The 20922-nt window shown below is 52.0% G+C and overlaps 1 protein-coding gene across 2 annotated transcripts in view; it reads left to right on the top strand.

Moving 5' to 3' along the window:
* Ten-m (teneurin transmembrane protein Ten-m) overlaps positions 1-20922 on the top strand; it is a 787615-nt gene that overhangs the window by 429818 nt on the left and 336875 nt on the right. The window contains exon 1 of one of the 2 annotated variants that reach the window (XM_025303697.1): positions 18261-18888. The exons of the other annotated variant lie outside the window; for it this stretch is intronic. Within the exon in view, the coding sequence (XP_025159482.1) occupies positions 18876-18888 (13 nt within the window). The 5' untranslated portion in view covers positions 18261-18875. Of the gene's footprint in view, positions 1-18260; positions 18889-20922 lie in introns of those variants that run through there. 2 annotated transcript variants of the gene reach the window in all.

The raw sequence follows: 20922 nt of genomic DNA, 5'->3' as shown, positions 1-20922 counted from the left end.
GAGAGATAGAGAAAGAGAGAGAGAGAGAGAGAGGGGCAGGGGGGAGAGGGATTACACCCGACCGAAAGAAACGCTGGAAATTTCGCAAGACTCCCGCGCGTCGGGAGAATGCGACCGTTCGCGAAAGTTGGCGGCGCGAGTCGCCCGCTCGTCGAGATTAACCCGCGCCGAATGTAATTGAACCGCAACGGTCTCTAGTCCCGACCGGACGTGATGATTCCTAACGGGAATCTTAGGCGCAAAGTAACGACGGCGGTTACGAGGATACCGCACAGAGTCGCGGATCAGTCGATGCGCGACTGCCGCAACCTGAATTATTCGACGGCAATAAGAGGGTCCCGGTTAGCCGAGTCGAAATTTCGGCCTGAACCTGAGGGCCTAAGGGCGGATTCACACCTGGGCAGAAAAGCAGAAAGCAGAACAGCAGAAGCCAAGGGAGTGACAGAGAGAGAGAGAGAGAGAGAGAGAGAGAGAGAGAGAGAGAGAGAGAGAGAGAGAGAGAGAGAGATAAACTATCAGCGTGACTTCTGATTGGATGCTGTCTTTCTGCTTTTCTGCCCAGGTATGAATCCTCCTTAACATTTCTGGCTTCTGGGGAATCAACGGAGATTTAATTTACGCGAAGACGAAGGTCCTTCTGAGCGCCATCGAGTGGCAAGAAATCCGCAACTTGCCATTCGTAGGCTCTTGAGAGAACAAGCTGAGGTTAAGTAGAATCAGAGTTGGTTGATACGAGCGTTGAATAGAATATCGAAAGTAGGATCAATTTACACCGAAGACGCGCTATTCGTCATCCGCTGGTTCCTGAGGAAACCTCTCGGCAAGGCCGAAAGAGGCAAGTCGAATAGAATCGGAATAGGTTAATGCAAGTTTCAGAGCTTCCTGTTTTTGAGCGCCAAACAACATCGAGCCAAGTAACCTGAACCTGAACCTTTCGCCGTCGCTGCGCATACAGCGGAAGAATGTCCAGGCGAATTTTTCGCCTGCGAACAAAGAGTCGCGCGTGATTTGCTCGCGCTGCAGCGCTCGCGCGCTTAAAGCGAGCCTTAGCGCGGCTTTTACGAATTCCGTCCGCGTCCTGCCGCTGCGACGCGACGCAGTGTTTCCCTTGCAAAATAATATGTACCTGCGTGCTTCGTCTCGCAATTTATTTGCGCACCGACTGCGCGATAAGACATGACACGGCAAACAAAACGGCGGCTGTATTGTTTAGAATCCCGCCGTATACTTGACGCGGAGAGATATAAAAGGAAGAGAGAAATATACGTTTATCCTGGCCGTTTCCTGCCCGGCGCGACGCGGCGCTCGTCGTATAACTTTATCCGAACGACCGGCGTGTTTACTGGCGAAGAAGCACTTTTTTTTCACGGCGCGCACGCAGCGGTAAAAACTGCTTTACGCCAGCGATAGGCGATGGCGCCCGATGAGATAATCTCACGCGTGCGGCTCGCCGAGAAGCGGCGACGGTCCTTCGATGGCTTCGTACCTTTCGAGATTATCGAGCGGGAAGAATGTGAGGCGACGCGTATCGCACCAACGACACAATTACCTTTCGAATGTCGGCCCTCGACAACGAAAGCGAGAGTGCCCGCCGTGCCGTCGCTCGTTCGCTCGCTCGCCCCTTGTGTGACGAAGCTCCTAAGAACGAAAAGACGGGCGTTTTAAACAAGAACAAGTTCCACGGGCAAATGTTTACGCGCAAACTGTTTCTTTCTCCGGACCTGTTGAACTAGTCCTTATTGTTTCCAAAATGCCGCGAGTCTAGCAGCTCAGGCGAATGCAAAACACAGGCCTTTGCATAACGAAGTTTCCTCCGATTTTCAAGAGCGTGCCGTGAGCTCGCTAATTGCAAATATCTCGGGGAAAATGCGATACAATAACATGAAGGCTCGCGTATTAAACGTTGCGTTACGTTAAAGACGCGAAAGACGGCGAAGCCGTCAGATCAGAGCTACGGAGAAACCGTCTGGAACTGAGCGTCTGGAAGATCAAATCACGTATTGAGGAAAAAGATTTTGTTAACGAAACACCAGTGACCGTAATCAACGATTTGTTAATGTGGGGCAGCAAATGATTTGTTACTTAAGATTTGTTGCTCTAACTAACGAGACAAAACGTTTTTAACGGAGACAAAAAGGGAGGTATTGTTATACTGATCCAACAAATCATAAATTTTTGATTTGTTAGCGATGCAGAAAATGAGAAAAGGTTAGAAATTATGTATAAGCAAATCAGTTGTATCAATTTTTTTTTACCAACATGCAACATACAGCAAAATGCGTAAAATACTTTATGAAACCACACACGCAATGCTACACTAGCGCATATCATAATTAGCAGATAATTAAAATGTAGCTTCATTATGTCTAATTAAACATTAGTAGAGAAAGATCAACAAAATAATAATTTTGTGTATGTTTTGTAGAAATTTACGGAAAGAAGTAGGACAATGCATTATTACATTAACCTTTGTTTTTAGCACGACACATTATATAAAATTAATAAACTATTAAATGAGGTTAAGTAAGGCTAAGGGGAATATACATACAAAGGCTCGTATTGTAAACGTAATTTTATCAATAAAACGGTCTGTAAAAATGATTCGTAGCTACTTGAGAAAGTTTATAAATCACTTTAAGAGATGCTTTTAATCTTTATAAGGGATCTTTTGGAGACGAAAAATTGTGAAGATTAATCATTAAATTAATAATTGAAAATGTATTAATAATTAAAAATGACCACATCTAAAGATTCTTTTAATTGATAACTTGAAAATTTGCAAACTTATTTGCAAAACGGTAAAGGGCTTTTTTATTCAGAATGACTTAATCTACAATTATATGACGGCTATTGTATCCAGCAATAGATATGAATATATTGAACTTTGAACCTGTAAAAATTTTCTAAATGTAGTCGTTTCCAATCATTAATGACTTAATAACCATTGCGATTTTTGCAAAATGGTACATGACTTTTCTTCTTAGATTGATCTGATTAATCTTGGCAATTTTTCGTTTCCAAAAGATTTCGGATATCCTGTATATTACGCTACTACGACGTTGCTATTCTTTTCATTAAAAGTTGAACATCCAACAAACACGTCCGATTTGCATCCCCAGCAATGTATATTTGTGCAAATAACGAAAAATGATTTGTTGCGGTAACTGTTTGATTAGTTCCCCGTACCATTGTCAAACAGCAAACGCTCATTTGCTACGACAACACAAGTCTTTTTCTCAGTGCAACGCTTTGATGTTCACCGATTATTTCCGAACGTTTTCAATCCAAGTTCCGGTCGTGCGATAAAAATAAATAAATACGACGCATACATTCATTAAGATGTCTCGCTAGCTCATTATTTCAACACAAGGCACTAGACGGTAAAAAATGACCGGTTTGCAATCTCTCATAAAAATGACTCCAATTTTTTCGAACGACGCATGCAAACATCATGACAGCGTCACGTGTGCCGATGATGAATAAATAACCCGGCGAAAGCTGAGGAAAGCCATCGACGTCGGTCGGTGTGATAAAATTGTCGGAAAAGAGAGAGAGAGAGAGAGAGAGAGAGAGAGAGAGCGCTCACACAGCAGCGGGGCTGCCGGCGGGCGAAACTCACGGCGGAACACGCGTTTCCGCGTGTTTCCAGCTGCGAACGCAAATCGATTTACAGCGATCGGAGAATTTCAACGAGGACCGCGACGCGCGCGACGCGAAATCGTGTGAATAAACAAATCGCACGAGTGCCGCGTGTTACCGACGATACGTCGCGTTGGCGCGGCAACGGCGCGGCGCGGCGCGGTCGGATGACGACACACTGCGCGCTCGCCCTGGAAATTCGACGGCAAATAACGGCCCACGTGGTAACGAGCGCATACACCAAATTACTAAACAGCAAAGACAAGACTGCGCCGCGTACATGGCGGCCTGTGCACACCGCGCTAACGCAACGCGCAACGCCGCCGAGAATATAGGGGCCATGGCGGAGGCAACTCAATGCATGCATTATTCAGCTCGGTCAACCCTAACTCACGCAAGATGCATCCTCGCCTTCCTTCATCCACCTCCAGGATACATATGTATATACCGCGGCGGTCACCCACACGCCGTCACGCGTCCGTGTGCCGCGCGCGCGCGAACGCGCACATCGATTCCGGTGCGTTTATGAGCCGGTGATTTGTACCTCGGCAGCCGTCGTACGTCAGCAACCGATATTTATCTCACCGTCTCTTTTATTATCCTCCTTCGACGGTTCACCGTGCGATACTCGGTGTAATAAAGCTCGTAAACGAAGGGGAAAGTTCTGCTTCTCGAATCTCTCCTTCATGAGAGATTCCACGCTGCGCGCTTAATGTTCCTCGCCGGGATCGCTCCGAGACAGTCGCCGAGGCGCGAGAAGCTCCGCGGCTAGAGGCGATAAAAATACATAAGGAATATTCCCCTGTGGATTTTTTTTACGTGAAACTGATTAAATCTCATTGGAGGCTCCGGCCGGTGGCACTTGTTGCGAGAGCTGGTGCGTTAGAAGGCAGAAGGTAATGGCGATTGTCCGTTGGCTCTCGCGCATTCGGATGAAATCAAGAATGACGCTTTTCGAGAACGAGAGAAAGGGGGAAAGAGAGAGCGAGAGAGAGAGAGAGAGAGAGAGAGAGAGAATCCCAGCTCGGCAGAAGTTTAGGAAGTACCCAGCAAGTAGTGGTCCGATTCGAGGGTAGTCGGGCGAGGCGGAATGGGTATTTGGTATTCCGACGAGGTAACCTCGAGCTCTTTCCACTCTCTTCCGCTCGTCGCGCACGCATGCCAACTATCTTCCGGTCGCTAGAGTCGCTCCTCACGGCTTTCGTCTCGGAGACAAGCAAATATTGGCGGCGGCCCTTGAACCGGAGCGCCGGCGACTTCGCAGTTCTTTCGTTATAACGCTACCACACCTCGCGCAGCATCGCTAATACGAAGACATGGCGACGCCATGTCAGTGTGCTCATATCCCCTCATCGCTTCGTTGCGTCTCGCTAATTAAGCACTCGTCATTAACTGGGCAAACGGAAGCTCGGAAACGGCTACTGATCGACTGACTGTTGGCGCGCACGATTGTGTCGCGCCAACACGAGGCGCGAGAGGGGCAAGAAACGGAAGGGAAATTTGCTCGACATAAACAAGCAGCGATGTCAAACACAATATTGCTTCTCCTCCTTCCAGGATACACTTCCTCGCTCGTGTCGACGCGACTCGCACGCCGGCTAGGGATTCAACTTCAGACTTCTCCCACGCGATGAGGGACGAGGAGGAGGGGGACGCACTCGCGCGGCGCGCGAGACGATCGACAGACGTCGGCAGACAGAAGTAGCAATCTCCAGTTTTTAATTAGCGTTTCTTGCGCCGGGACTTCGAAGCTAATTCTTGAACAAGTTACCAAACAGGCCGACTCGTCAACTGGTTGGGAAAAGAAACGCGCGCACGGTCCTTGATTCAGCCTGAGTCGCGGTAAACATTCGAGTTCGCTCAAGTTTCTACACAGCAGAGTCTGTCCCCCTCTCGCCCTCTTCGTCCCTGTCGACTTAGGCGGAGGAACACTCCCCGCCGGGTAGTATTCCCTCCCTACCGACCCTCTTTCGAGATTCCGTCTTCTCTCTCCCCGCCTTTAGCCGTCTGTTCGTCGTTCTTTACATTTTCTCTGTCTTTCCCGCGTCCTCGCGACGGAATGTCACAACTTTCGCGAAAGCCTTCGATTTGGACGCAGCTGAGAGGAGGCGCGGACGGCGAATCCGCATCAAACGAACCGATTGCAGAAAACTTGTCGAGAGCTCCGTCGAAATCCGACCGCCTCGCCGCCTATCCGTCGTCCTCGTCGTCCTCGTCGTTCTCGTCGTCGTCGTCGTCGTCGTCGTCGTCGTCGTCGTCGTCATGCGTTCGGCACCGCGACGTACCTCTCCGATTTTTCTCATTTTATTACAGCGCGTCGTAAAGATAGCGCGAGAGGCCGCGGAAAGCCGAGGAAGCCCCGAAAGTCATAATGCGCGAATTATTAATGCGGAGATTGCCAATTGAAGAGAGACGAGAAAAAGAGAGGGGGGCTACATCGCCGCAATCTCGGAAACGGCGACTCGAAACGCGTAAAACGCGCGCTTCGAAAAATAATGGGGATAAAGAGGCATGATGGAGAGACATACACGCGCGTATTAATTGAAAATATAGAGAATATTAAATTTAAATTTCACCGGCACACACACACACACACACGCGCGCGCGCGCACACCCACAAGCGACGAACGATAGCCGAAATAAATTTGATTCTCCATGATTTAATTGGCGGTGGTGTGAAGTACGTGGTAAAGCGCGATAACGATGACGCAACGATCAAATCGGCGCGCGTGCGCGAGCGGAGAGTGAGCGAAATATTAGTAGCGCAAACGTATAATAATGGCTAAATTTACTCGCCGACAGAGAGAGGCTCGCTCGGCCGTCACTTTTTTGTCACCGCGGCGCGGCGCGTCGAATGCCCTCGCGCAAATCGATCGGGGAGCGCGCGCGACTAATCTCGCGATTCCGCGCTCTAATTAACGCGATACCGCTCCCCCCCCCTCCCCTCCCCCCATCCCGAGGCCGCCGCCTCGCGCACACGCACGTCGCGCACTTGTCGCGCAACGGCCGGCCGGCGCTTCGTTACGCGACACGGTGAATCGTCCACCGGCAGCGCCGTCAAGAGACGATTAATTAACGTCGAAAGCGACTGCATTAATCGCGAAGATCCACTCTGCGCACCGCCGACGCATCGTACGGGGCGGACGGGCGGAGGGGAGGGGGGCTAAATAACGCGGAATAACGCATCTTAATAAAGGGCGAAGCGAGATAAAGCGACGCGCGCCGACTGCGAGTATCCTCGCGGCAGCTAGCTAATTAATCGTGATCGCGAGCGCTAATTAACAAGATTTCGTCGCTCTTTCTCCCACTCTCATGCGGATCCTCCGTCGCAAAGCGCGCGACGAACAATTCTCGCGAGTCAACGAGCGAAAAACTACGGTCGCTCCCGCGGACGACGAAGCCGAGCGAGCGGATAAAGTCGCGCTGCCAGGCCGTTTTTGTGTATTCGAACGTAATATGTACTACGTACGTTTGCAAATTCGGCGCTCGGCGGCTATATCGGCGCGCGCGCGCGCGCGCGCGCGAGCTGCAATTGATCGCGTACATAGCAGCCTCGTTCCCACGGTATTTTTCCGCAAACAATATTTCCATGCGAGTTATGCATATTCATTGGAAATGGAGTATTCGTCTAGTCACGGCGCTCTCGGCCGGTGTTATCTTATCAGTATCTCGCTGATGCGTGTCCGACGGCAAACATTTCGAGTATTATTCGACACTTTTACATGCGCTCCCGACGCACAGGAGCAGCGATACCGCGCGCGCGAGCGCACGCTGTAAAGATATCATCCGGCATTCAAAGCGAACACGCGTTCGCTAATCCGCGGAATGTCAGACAATGAGACCTCTCCTTGTGCGCCCGGCGAAAGTTCCATCATATTATTCGCGGTAAAATCCTCGGTCGCAAAATTAATGGCCGTTACGTCTTTTGTTTAGCCACGTGACTTTCTGAAAGGGAGGCTACTCGGAGATTAGGGGTGCGCAGGACAATCGTTCACGGCGGCGCCACGGGAGGGGAGGTTTTCCGCGTCGATATAATTCGCATCGCGGCGAGAACGACTGTTTTATCTTAATGTGTTCGAATTAATCAGCGGCTATTCAATGGCGGCGGAATTGCGCGTTGCGTTTGCAATTAAACTAAACGGATAAACGCTCTTTCGTCGCCCGGCCCTCCTCCTCCCCTCCTCTCTCTCCTCTCTCTCCTCTCTCTCTCTCTCTCTCTCTCTCTCCCCCTCTCTCTCTCTCCCCCTCTCTCTCTCTCTCTCTCTCTCTCTCTCTCTCTTTCAAAGCTCCATAATATAACGACGCTCTCGCCGCTTTTCTGCGGGAAGAAATCCCTTGGCGTGCAACTAATGACGTCCGCCCTTTCCTTTGCTGAAGCTCGGAAAACTCGGTGGCCACCGGGCTGTTCTTCCGAAGAACTCTAATTTCTCGGATTTCGGGTGTCACCGCTTCATACGCGCGACGGCGCATTTACTGACCGCGCGTAGTACATGGAAGAGGTCGTGACCGGGAAATAAAATAACCGCGAGAGCTGTTTCTTCTTTCCTCATCCCGACCTGTCAACCGTAACTCCGCCGACATTCTACTCAAGGTCGTGACTCGGTCTGGCCGGAGCGGCGCGGGCGGAGGAAACGTCCCGTGGACACATTCGGAATTGAAGTTGAATGTTATTTAAACGCTGTGGATGACATTCCGAAGCACGGGAGAAGCGAAATTTTTAATTTCGCCCCCGCGAGGAGCACGAGTATAACGAGTCAGCCGAGCGTTTATCACACACGACTTCACAGCATTTTACCGCCAACAATTGATCCGCACTCCCTCGTGCGTTCTTCGCGGTGCTTCCGATTTAAAATTACAATCGACGCGAATTTGTAACGGTGACACAAATTAATCTTAAATTATTGGCCCGCGATAAAGTGATGAAAAACCGCTCGCCCCGTCTCGGGAGAATCGAACGTAAACGATGTAAATATTCGAGAGGAATGGTAAAAATAATTGGATAGTGATATTAACAACGACAAATCTAAAAGGAAGCAAGCGTCACGAATTTCCGCAAAATATATTAAATTCCTCAGCGGAAATTCCTCGGCGCGAAATCTGCACCACCAGTGAGACCGAGCCGGAAATTTGGTTCCGCATTAATCCTGCGAATACTGGCGGCGAACTTGAAGAATTAGCAGGGAATTTGGAGACGTAGCATTATCGTGTGTGAAAATGAGATACATCGGGCGATCTGTGGGAGCACAAAATCAGGAAATGAGCCTTACGCAATGTTCAGTGCGGATTTCACGACGGAATTACCGTACACACCGTACGAATCTTCGTACCACATATTTCGCTAAAATGTTATTACACGCGCGTACAGTTGATCGAGATAATCATGTCATTTGTATAAACACCGGAATATTCTTCCAACCATAAATGCAATAATTGTTGCAATATTTAAACGTGATAACGCATTTAGTGGACACTACGAAGTCACGTGTAGAGTTGATTATTATTATTATTAATTATAATATCATCGAAAAATATGCCACGATGTGTCACGTTTATCTCAATTATCGCAATTATAAATAAAATCGAAAGGAATGGCAAAAGAATTAAAACGCATTATCGCATTTTAATTCGTACGCGCGAGCAAGCATCGCCCATAATCGACGTCTAACCCAAATAAAAACTTTGCAAGATCGAGGACACTCGAGGAAGAAGGGAAAACAGAAGAGAGGGGAGGGGGGGAGAGGGAAAGAAATCGAGTGCTAAAATACAGATCTAATTCGAGAATCCGAGGAGAACGTAAAACTTCCTCGGCGCGGCTCTCGAACCTGTAATTTTCAAGAACTCGCGCCGTTTCCGAGGGCGCCCTACGAGCCTCGCTTCACGTCATCGATAACGTCCTAACATCCTTCGAATCCGGCAAGACGAACACGTACGAAACACGACGAAGAACGAGGAGCCGTCGAGCACCCGCACACCGATGCACTCTCTCTCTCTCTCTCTCCCCGTCTCTCCCTCTCTGTCTCTCACCCCGCGGAGTCGTGGAGCCGGAGCTATCCATCTTACACACACACGCGCCTCTCTGAAGAGGTTTTATTCCGCGCCGCCGTTCTCCCGACCCTCCGGGAACTCAGTCCGTCTTCTTCCTCCCGCGATAATGCCCGGCCTTGCACAACTGATTGTAAGCGAGGGATGTCGCACCCTATTCGAAATTTCCTCCTGCGTTTCGCGCCGGATCATCCGAGACAACTTAAATCTTCGACACCTTCCTCACGAGTTCACCTCGATGCCCATCGGCCGCTCCCGGGCGAAAGCGTTTCTACTTGTCCGCGCTTGATCCTCCGCGATTACCTACCTACCTGCCTGCCTGCCTGCTTGCCTGCCTGCCTGCCTTATGCCTAAACTCTCGCGTTCGCGATTCGCTCGTAGTTTGATCCCGCCGCGCGGCAGCCACTAGTCCCCTTTTCCATGCGCAATTTATTTTTGCGAGGTGTAACGTCCAAATGGACGAATCCACTCTGCAATCAAAATGAAAAACAACAATCGGGCCAAACTGTTGCGTTAATTCCCGGAACCCATGGAGAACCTACACGCGAGTTTCTGCACGATGTAATTTGATAGCGATATGTTCGATACTCTGGTGGAAACGCGTCCGCGCGCGCGTTGTGTTTTTATTTGAGGATTAAATAGCCTCGGAGAAGGAAGGGCGCCGTGCAAACTTATCGGCGATGAACGATTCCGCCGGAGTATAATTGTACTCACGACCGTGTGCGGCCGACGAGATAACTCGGCCTCCGAGACCAAGTCGACTCCTGCGAAGACAAACGCTTTCGCGGAGACGAGCTGTCCATTGTAATTTCAAATCAGGAAGAATGACGAGTGCAACGAGAGCGGGAGGAGGCGTCGGTTATGAGACGCTTCTATGATAGGTCTCGTATTTACATATTTGTAAATCGCTTCCTCGGAATCTCGGGCCGATTCTTAACAACGATAGGATAATGATGCACTCGCTGATGCATATGTAAATTGAAATGATGCTCTTACATGCAGACCCGGCTTGAGAGAGAGAGAGAGAGAGAGAGACTCGCCTTAGCGTCGTTGATCGGAGGGAGATTCCCCTAGAGGGAGAGGCTCTAGTCGCCGCGTAACGCGTATAAACGTGATTCTCCGACGGAGGATACATCGCGCAATCGATTGAAACGAGACAGCCGATTAAGCGGTGCGCTGCGCTCGAAGCGTCAAGACAAGCGGAGAGAGACCGCGAGAGCGCCGCGGAACGGCTCGCGCGCTGCAAATGGATCTCCAGTCCGCGGAAGCCGCTCGCTGCTACCTATACACTCTCCGCCGATATCGCGTCTTTTATTTCCATATGCTCCGTGTGACTTTGCATATTCCGCCCTCTCTTCACCGTCCTTTTCATTCAACGTCGTCCTTTTACACGCCGCGGACCCGTCTCTGACTTCCTCACGGATCAGCCCTGCGTCACCTCAGTCTCCCTCCCTGCCTCCCTCTTTCCCGACCTTTCCGAGTACCCTCAAGAAGAGGGATATAGTGGAGGAGGGAGGTGGGGGCGGGAGAGCGAGAGTAGAGGCCTCGACACTCACATCTCTCTCTCTCTCTCTCTCTCTCTCTCTCTCTCGCACTCAACCGAACGAACTATCCACCTTCTTTGCCCGCGCCCTCCATTCTTTCCTTGACTGCATTTGTCCCTTATTAGATATTCCATTTTATTGAACGAAGCCTAGGAGCTTGCCTGCTTGCCTGCCTGCCTGCCTGCCTACCTACCCGCTCTTGCCTTCCACCCTTCTTCCTCCTTCGTAGCTCGCATCCTTTCGCTTCGCCGTCGACTGCACACGCGAGGATACTCCCTCTCTTTCTGCAGGATCCTATCTACCCCGTCCTACCCACCTTTTTCGACCCGACCAACTCCCTTCCCGCCGACTATCCGTTAGAAACGCCTCCCCCTGTCCTCCTCTCTTTCTTGACGACGCGCGCCTCTCGTCTGCGACATCGTTTTATTCCACGTCTCGAATTTCAAACGTTATTATTCACCCTTCCGCGAACCCCTTCGCGAATCTTAGATCTTCGTCGTCGAGTATTTCCGGTTAGGTGCGCGCTCGGAAACCATTCTTCTTTTTTTCTCTTGCCTTCCGGCTTTCGCGGTGTTACGTGGAGCTACAAGGTTAATGCTGCTTCTCGCAGGGGAAACCGACGCCGCGCTGGAGAGGGCGAAACGACGAAACGGGAGGGGGGAGGGGTGGCCGTTCAGCGATGGCCGAGGCCGAAGACGGGGGACGCGCGAGAAGGAATGTTCTCTGTACTTTCAAATACGAGCGAAATTGTATTTTGATGCAATGATAAAAGCTAAATTTGATTCCCGCGGGTCTCTATCGGGAAACAATAAGCTGCGTCGAATCGAACGGCCATGTTCGTGACCTCGTAAATGGTTGTTGAGTTAAGTTTCGAGTTTGACGCTTCGATGCCGGTAATCGGCGACGTGATGCCGCGAAAAATGCAAAGTTTAAGCCAAATCCGATCGCTCGGCTTCCCTCGAAATCTCGTTTCACTTACGCCGCCATGACGTGCGTCTCTATCCGATGAAGCTCTCTAGTCGTGTTGAATATTAAATACTACTGAATTAAATATGAAATAAGTAAATAATTTCAATGCACGCGCGCTCCCTCTCTCTCTCTCTCTCTCTCTCTCTCTCTCTCTCTCTCTCTCTCTGTCTCTCTTTCTCTTTCCCTCGCCCATGATAATAAAGCGCAAACAAACCGAACTGAGCGCGGCAAAACAAAATAAATTATTATTCCATATAATAGCGTGTGTTTCTCGGTAGAAGTTTAAGCACGGCGATCGCAATTATAATAAACTGCTGCCGAAAATTTAATAATCTCGCGGCGCGATAAATCCAACGGGAGGTTTGAGGCTCGCGCCAGCTGCGGATTCATAAATTAATGCGCTTTTCGCCGATTCGACGTTACGTCGCACCTCCAATCGTAACTTTCCGAGTGCGCTTTTCTAATATTATTCTCGCTGACAACACAGAAGGGAACAAGGGGGAAAGAAGGAGGGGAGGAGAGAGAAAGGGAGAGACGGCGTAAGACTTGACGCGATTCTCCGAGCAATCGGTAACGAGACAGCGATCTCTCCATTCGGCCCCGATGTAACTGGCGTTCCTGAAATAACGAGGTTCGAGGGGACGTGCGGCCGTAGAAAAGTGGGTAATCTTCGTCATCGCCGTCGCGCGAATGTCGCCGCACGTACGTGGCGGAACGAGGGACACGCAGAGTCTCGTAATAATATCCGCCAGGGCAGGACCCGCAGGGCGCACCCTTTTCCTCTCGTGCTTCTTCTGATCCGGACAATCATCGTCTATCTCTGAGACACCATCCCGGATCGACCCTGCCGAGAGAGCTTCCTCCGTGAATTCATGCGCTCGACGACGAACCCAATCGCGCCTCGACATCTCCGCTCGCGCGATTATCGTTGAGCTTCAGGTGCGGACGGTGGTGGATCTTCTTCAGGATCTGAGCTCGCAACTTTTCAGGGGATCCTCGCACTTGCCTTCGGGAGGTGACAGGCAAACACGCTGCGCGAAATTCTCTCTCGCGCGCCCTTCCGATGCGCCCTAATAATAAAATATGTCCCTGTTCCGCGCGCGACGGAATGTACAAAACAGACGGCATACTCTTAAAAACATCCGGAAAATTTGAAATCTCCGGCGAACGTTTGCGAAAAATACCTCGACGCGGCACTTTGACACAGCGAGACAGATCCTGAAGCTGAAGTTTCATCAAATTTTACGCCTCCGTTCCGCTTCGTTCCGTTCCTCTCTACTCGCCTCCTCGTCACATTCGCCGTGCCGCATCGACTTTCTTCTCCCGCATCCGTCTCGTCGCATCTCTCTTCCTCAGCGGCGCGGCCGATTATGTCAGAGGGAGTTAAGACCGCGTTTGTTTATCTGATTCCACGTTATAACGGCAAGCGGCGGAGACAGGCTACCGTGGGATGTCGCGGCGGTATCTCGTGTAACTAAGATTGAACGGAAGAAAGAGAGAAACGGGAATCGGCGCCGAAGCCGGAGAGCGAGCGGGAAGGGAGGGGGGGCGAGAAGCGAGAGAGAGAGAGAGAGAGAGAGAGAGAGAGAGACAGATCCGGCGCGCGCTCCGTTCTGTCGCCGGAGGCGAGGACGGCCCTCCTTCGAAGAGCAGTTTAGTTACGATGAATGGACCGAATGAATCACGCGGACCAATTAAGGATTACAGTAGGCGACGTTCCGCCGGCAGCACGAGCCTCGCCTCGGCGCACGAGGTGCGGAAGGTGCGAGAAAACGAGAGGTGCCTCGAAGATGGAGCAAGCGGGCTTCCTTCACGCCTGCTTAACCTTCGCTCTGGCGCTTGCACTTAATTGGAACTTCTAAATATACTTTCCGGCCGGGCCACGTTCTGTCTCTTTCCAGGGCAGGGGAGCAGGAAGAGAGCCGCAGAAGGACTCGATGCCGAGTGGGGGTGGTTATTTATTGGGTTGGCCAAAGGGGTAACGTCGAAATTGTGAGAAAACCCAACGTCACGTCTGGAAAGCGCACCGAGCTGATGCAAATGTCTCCCAACGTTTTTGCTCGACATTCCTCGAATAAAAAATTGTTAGGGCCATCCTCATGAAGCATAAGGCTCCGATAGGGCTGAAAGTAGAATGTCCTAAAAAGGATGATTTATTATTACCATATCAGGTCCCGAGATGGATCTTTTAAGGATACCTTAGATTTTGCGAAATAAAGCTTTGATAAGAAAAACTAATGAGGGCCTTAGAAGGAATTATTAGAGGTACCTTAGATTTAATAAATAAGGGTTTGATAGGCTAAGAAGAGCCTTAGAAAGGTCTTTTAAGAGAAAGGATGCTTTAGATATACCAAATCAAGTTTTATTATAGAAAATTAATAAGACCTAAAGCGTGTAATAAAATTGTCATAGTTTAGTATTGTTTTAGTAGGTACGCTCTATCCGGTTCTTTTCCAAATTTTTTAATTTCTTAACCGCAATTAAAAACACATTTTATTAGTTTTATTAGTTACCATATTCATTAGTCTCTTCCAAGGATTCTTCTAATATTGCCTTCGTTTTAAAATGTAGCAAACTTTAATAAAAACAGTAGCAGGATTTTTATGCGTAAAGAATGCTATATTTTATTGTAAAGTATGCTATATTTTTAAGATAAGAAATTTTTCAGGTATTCTAACAAGGTTATAAAGAAATAAAAAAATTACAGTCTAAATTCCTTGGAATGAAAGGAAGGAATATTTTTACTCAAGCAATAATAACAATATTTCCTTATAAGGCCCTATTAATATTGCCTTGTAAGGATTCGTTAAATCATTTGTTACACATCTTGTCTTTTTATCCCTACTAAGACCCGATTAATATTAGGGATAATCAGGCCCTTACCAGGGGCTTAGTACTTTTTCTACTCGGGTCCCAGCATTTCAGCAATCTCTCGTATGGTGTATAACGTGGGTTATTTTCAATTAGATTGGACATTTCATTGTTATCGATCACGACAGGTTTGTCGGAACGTTCATCACCGGTAAAGCTAAAAAGTCCATCACGAAACTTTTTCAACCATCTTCGCATAGTCGCGTGGGAAGATACATCTTCTCGTCGTTCATCTCTAAATCAAAATATGCACTAAAAATTGAACTAAATACGATAAACTTTTTCTTTAAACGTTGAAATCTCAGCTTCTATACCATACATGCGTTTTATGTTGCGAATTGTCTCTTAAGGCAGAAACGAAAGATCCGACATTACTTATTGGTCAACCCAATACAAATAATTTCAAGGGTTGCGCTATCGAACGGCGAACTTTCCAGATGCCAGTCGGTGCAAAGCATCGTCCTTTACATCGGTCGTCCAGTCTCACGCGTCTTCCGAGTAGCAGTCAGCCGTGTTTTCTTGCTTTTCATCTCAATGCTCGTCTGGGATGACGGCGACAAGAGCCGGCAAGCAAGTGTTGCCGTGGGAGCAGGATCGAGCGATAACCAATCGTTGCGCGTTATCGCGGCTTCCGGCGCACTCGCTGCTGAGCATAACTCCAGTCGCTCCAGCGAAATCTCGGTCTGTAACCAGTCGTAATCCAGTCGGATTACGTCGTGACGGGCGACACGAGGCGAGGCGAGGCGAGGCGCTCGTTCGCTGCTCCGAATTTTATTACGCGACCGTTTAAGATAAGACGAAAACGAAATAGAGCGCATCGGGATTAACAGTGCGCTTTAATTTACCGGCCGCTACACCCGGCAGTTGTGGAACCAATCTAGCGAGTCGCGCGTATATCCGAGCCATCTACTAATTTATCTCCGGCAGCGCGCGCGCCCCCGCCCACCCCCGCCTGCCGTGACGAGCTACGTGTTACCACCTCTTATCCGTATCGTAAACGAGATCATAGACTGCCGTCACGAGGCTGTACATAGCATCGATAGATTTCACGTGAACATCCCCGCCTCTCGAGGCACGTACGACACGGCGAAATACATGCGCGTCACTCCGATTTCGCGCGTGTACATGTTGAGAGAGAGAGAGAGAGAGAGAGAGAGAGAGAGAGAGAGAGAGAGAGAGAGAGAGAGAGACAGAGGGAGAGGGAGAGAGAGAGAGAGGCTGGTCGCGCTTATTCCAAGTGTTGGAACGCGCCCAATGAAGCCGCCCTCCCCGCCTGGCCGGGGTAGCCGGGAGACCACCCGGATGTCGCTGAGCCGATGCCAAATTCGTTTCGGGGCTCGCGCGCGATCGCTCGTTAGCGAGCACGGCGAGCGGCGAGAGAGCGGAAAAAGGCGAGAACGGGAACGCGACGCGTCTAGAACGTCGCGTCTGGAAGCGCGTAACTTATTCGCGCCGGCTACGTCCGCGCCGCGCGATCGTTGCGAAAATGCCCGCCTGTCACCGCCGAGCTACTCGTTTTCGTCCATGGCCGCGCGGTTATGGCCGAGATGTATGTGTGTGTGTGTGTGTGTGTGTGTGTGAGAGAGAAAGAGAGAGAGAAACACGTCTACGGCGGACGTTCGTTTCTCGCGCGCTTTTAAACTCGCCGAACTTCTTTTATCGCCGCGCCTCGGTCACGTCGCAATCGCGACGTTACGTCTCGAGTTGCGCGGCCCCGGCTTGACTGTCAAGTCGCTTCGACGGCAACGACTGCTCGCGTTAAATGTCCTCGCTCATTCCGTCCGGTATTCTTTCGTCGGATACGCGAAGACGGCGATCGCTCGAGAAAGCGTGCGCGCGTGGCGAGAGGCGAGATTTCGGCTCGTCCTCTTTTGACGCGGTTTGTCGGTTGTCCGATTGAAAGCATCGGGATCGCAAGGATCGATTTACGGGCGTTCGAGGGTAGAGACTGTGCTTCGATCAACGGCTCGATTAAAATATGACGACGCATCCGAGAGATGTGTGTGACCGCGAGCGAGCGAGCGAGCGAACGAGCGAACGAGCGTCGGTTTCTTACGGCGGCAGAGAGGGGTAGGGAGGGAGGGAGGGTTAAATAATGAAAAAGCAGTGGAAACGGAAAGAGCGGTCTTCCGTTCCGACTGATTCCATCAGGCGAGTGAGCTCGATTGCCGCCGAGCGGGCGATCCCTTTCGTCGTAAAGAGATACGGATAAATCTCAATCATCGGGGAAAGCGTCACTTGATCGGAGATAAAGCACCGAGCGAGATCGATCGGATTAAATGCGCGCCGCACAGTACGAATGGCGGCGCGGCGGCCGCGGCGCTCAGGCCGGCCGGGGAGAAATTTACGTCGATGCGTTGCATAATCGGCGCAGTTAACCCTAATCTCATTCATGACCTGTGGAAGTCACGCGTTCGTACTCGCCGTGAGGAACAGTCCATGACTAAGCGCGCTCGATCATGTGAACTCATTCGACACTCGATAATCGCGTACGACGAAGAAGGGCGCATGTCGGTATACCTAGCGTACGAACCACCTGCAGCGTTCTGCTCTTATTCTTACGCCGAAAGAGAGAGAGAGAGAGAGAGAGAGAGAGAGAGAGAGAGAGAGAGAGAGAGAGAAAGGGAGAAAGAGAGCGCCGTCGGCATTCAGTCTCACCCCTACCGGTGCTGGTGCCACCGCCACCGCCGCCGCCACCGCCGCCGCCGCCGCCGGGGCAGAGGCCCTCTACCTCACCCTCTCGCAGCCTCTCTCTCCCGCCCGCTCGCTCACGCGGGGGTGCAGAGTGCCGATTTAGGGGATGAAGCACAACGGCGCGCGTATACGTGTGTGCGATACCCCACGCACGATCGCGCACAGAGGGAATCACAATGGAGAGAGTGAGCGAGAAGGAGAGAGAGAGAGAGAGAGAGAGAGAGAGAGAGAGAGAGAGAGAGAGAGAGAGAGAGAGAGAGAGAGAGTGTGAGAGAGAGGGAGAGAAGGAGAGAGCACAAAGCAAGCTGACGTTGGAGGGGTGACGGATACGACGAGGACGCGGCCGAAGACGATGATGACGATGACGAGGACGTCGTCGACGACGACGACGATGACGACGACGACGACGACAACGACGGCGGCGGCGGCGGCGGCGGCGGCGGCGGTGGCGGCGACGGCGGCGACGGCGGCGACGACGACGACGGCGCAACATCGCCATGTTGAGCCACGCATGCGCTACGTGGGAGTCAGAGCCGCGGACTCGGGTCGAACGAGGAGGTCGGAGTCAGTGCACTGCCAGCTCCGGAACCGCGAACGTCGATCTCGCGTGTCCCCGGTGTCACCGTAGCACCGTGTCGCGTAGTACAGTCTGCGCCCTTGCGTCGAGGTGGGTGCAGTCGGGTGGACTCGGTCGACTGACTCTCTCCGCCGAGCGACCGTCTCTCTCCAGCAGGCCAAGTCCGCGTGCTAGGTCGTTCCACCCCGAGCTTCCGGAACGCGAGCGACCGCCACTGCCAGCGGAGCAGCCGCCGCTGCTGAAACACGGCCTCTGGTCCTGGCGCTCGGGCTCGCTTGGGCCCTGCCGCGGTGGGCCGCGGTGTTCATCCGTGTCAACGACCGACCGAGCGACCGACTGATCGAGCGGACGACCGGCGCGATTCCGGTCCACCTTCTCGGACCTGACTGCTCTCGGACGGGGGGAGAGATTGGTCGCCGCGCCGGCCGCGGCGGGGCGGATCAGTGGCGCGGAAGATGGTGATTTAAGAGTGTCGTGCAGTGCTCGTGTGCAATGGTAGGAGCAACCGTACGACCACCGATAGGCATAGAGGACCGTAGATGTACCAGCCAGGTGGGTGTTCGGCGGCGCAGCTAATAATCCCCTTTCGGGGAGGGGAGAGGGGGTTCCCGAGCCCCCTCGGTCGCGCAGCGGTCTCTCGCGTGCCCCGCGAGGATCCTCCGAGCAGGAGCGTGTCTCCCCACCACGCCCAGCGTTTGCGAACGGTCACTGCGGCGAACTGGACCCCGGACGCGCGACAGTCGCTGCGAATCGCAGCGGATGACGCTCGATCTCGAGCACGGAGCGCGTCGGAGATCGGCGGCGCGACCCACTCTCGCTCGTGTGTTGATCGTGCCGTCGTTGTTTCGGTCATCGGCACCGACTGCGCCCGGCGGTGGCCGGGGGCGAGGGGGAGGCCGAGGGTCCTACGGATACGCGCGGACCGGCACGCCGCGAGCGAGCGAGCGAGCGAGCGCGCGCGCGCGACGGGGATGAATTTGTCCCGGCCGGTGCTTTGACTCGATCAGTAGGCGAAAAAAAAGTCACAACCCCCCACCCCGCGCCCTCCCCCCCGAAAGCCCGAGCCCCCAATCCGCGCGACGCGCGCTCGTTCCGCGTAGGCGATATTTTGTTTGAAAACCATGACGGGGACGAGCGAGCGGACGGCGGAACGGCGCGGCCGGCGCTGCTGGCCGGCCGAGCTGGACGCGCGCGCGTTCGCGCTGCGACGAAAAATCATCGTTTTATTTCCGCTTTCGCGCGGAATAACGTGTAACGAAGGGGAGAATGAAGCGCCTCCGTCCCCCGCCGTTATTGATACGTCGGGATTGCGCCCCGTGGCGGGCCCGTGATAGATGGCGATTCCCGCTTTTCAAGTTCACTCCCAAACGACTTCGCGATACGGCGGACTCTGATCCTCGCACACCCCCCCCTCCCGCCCCTGCGTCTGGACACGTCGATCGTCGGAATTCGAGGCGGAGGACCGATTTTCCTTGTGTCTCTTTCTTCGTTCACAATCATGATGAACAAACACGCAGGTTTGCAGCGCGACATGCGTGATTACTCGATATTCCTCCGGTTTCGATCACGCGAAATCTTTTTTTCTCGGAGACGTCGCAAGCGGCGCTTGAGATTGAGATAATTCTGTAAAATATGGGTATGAAGATGTGATACAATTTGGCGAGTGTCACGAAGGCGGTATCAAACGGAATATCGATTCCCAGGCCGCGGCGCTGCCGATTTTAAAGGCCGTCGACGCGACGATATGTATCGCTCGCTCGCGCGCGCGCGCGCGCGCGCGCACGCGCCAAAAAAGGCTCCGCTCCGCTCGTAAATGTCGAGCAGATAAGTTTACACGAATTGCCGGCCGCGGTTGTTCGCCGTCGCGTGAGCTCCGCGCGCGCGACACACAGACACACACACACGATAATGCTTTTAAGCCTCGCCTCAGGATAGAGATTGATTACTGCGACTCTCGAGGATAACGAAGGCTCAGGCTTTTTTCAACGAGCGCCCGCGCCCGCTTCCGACGCGATCGTTATTAGGAAGTCGCGCGGGCCTTTTCGCGGATTAAGCGGACCGTGATTGGCCGAATCGCTCGTCGTCGCGAGAAAACGAGTCCGCGGCGGCCGAGTTGGATTCCGACGTGTAAGATACACGTCGATTTTTCCGCGTATTTTTATCGCCGATGAATCGTAACGAGCGAGCGAGCTTTTTCAGGCGAATTATCCAGTGTAAATATTGAAATTCATACAGGAAGCACCGACAGCGCGGGCGCGGGTAGGGATATTACGCGGAATCGAAACAGGAAGTGCTCCTGCACGTGCCTGGAAAACATCGGTGGTGCCGCGCGCGCTCGCGGCCGGCCAAACATATTTTTCGTCGCACACCGCGCGCGGCCTGCGCCGATAATACAAACGTATTATTACTGCTTATTTTCGGCATGCAAGCGCGCGCGAGCTCTCTCGCGCATTGATCCGAGGGACAAATCTAGGTTAACGCTTTCGCCCAAATTATTACACCGCGCGCGCGCGCGATTTAAGTAATTTACCGCGCGAACAATCTGTGCTGTGAAAGTTGTATTAAAATACACAATGCGACATCTCG

The sequence above is a fragment of the Harpegnathos saltator genome, unplaced genomic scaffold (genome assembly GCF_003227715.2).
Source record: "Harpegnathos saltator strain DR-91 unplaced genomic scaffold, Hsal_v8.6 scaffold562, whole genome shotgun sequence".
NCBI lineage: Eukaryota > Metazoa > Arthropoda > Insecta > Hymenoptera > Formicidae > Harpegnathos > Harpegnathos saltator.
Note: the sequence above shows the minus strand (reverse complement) of the source record. Positions and strands in the feature narration are given on the sequence as shown.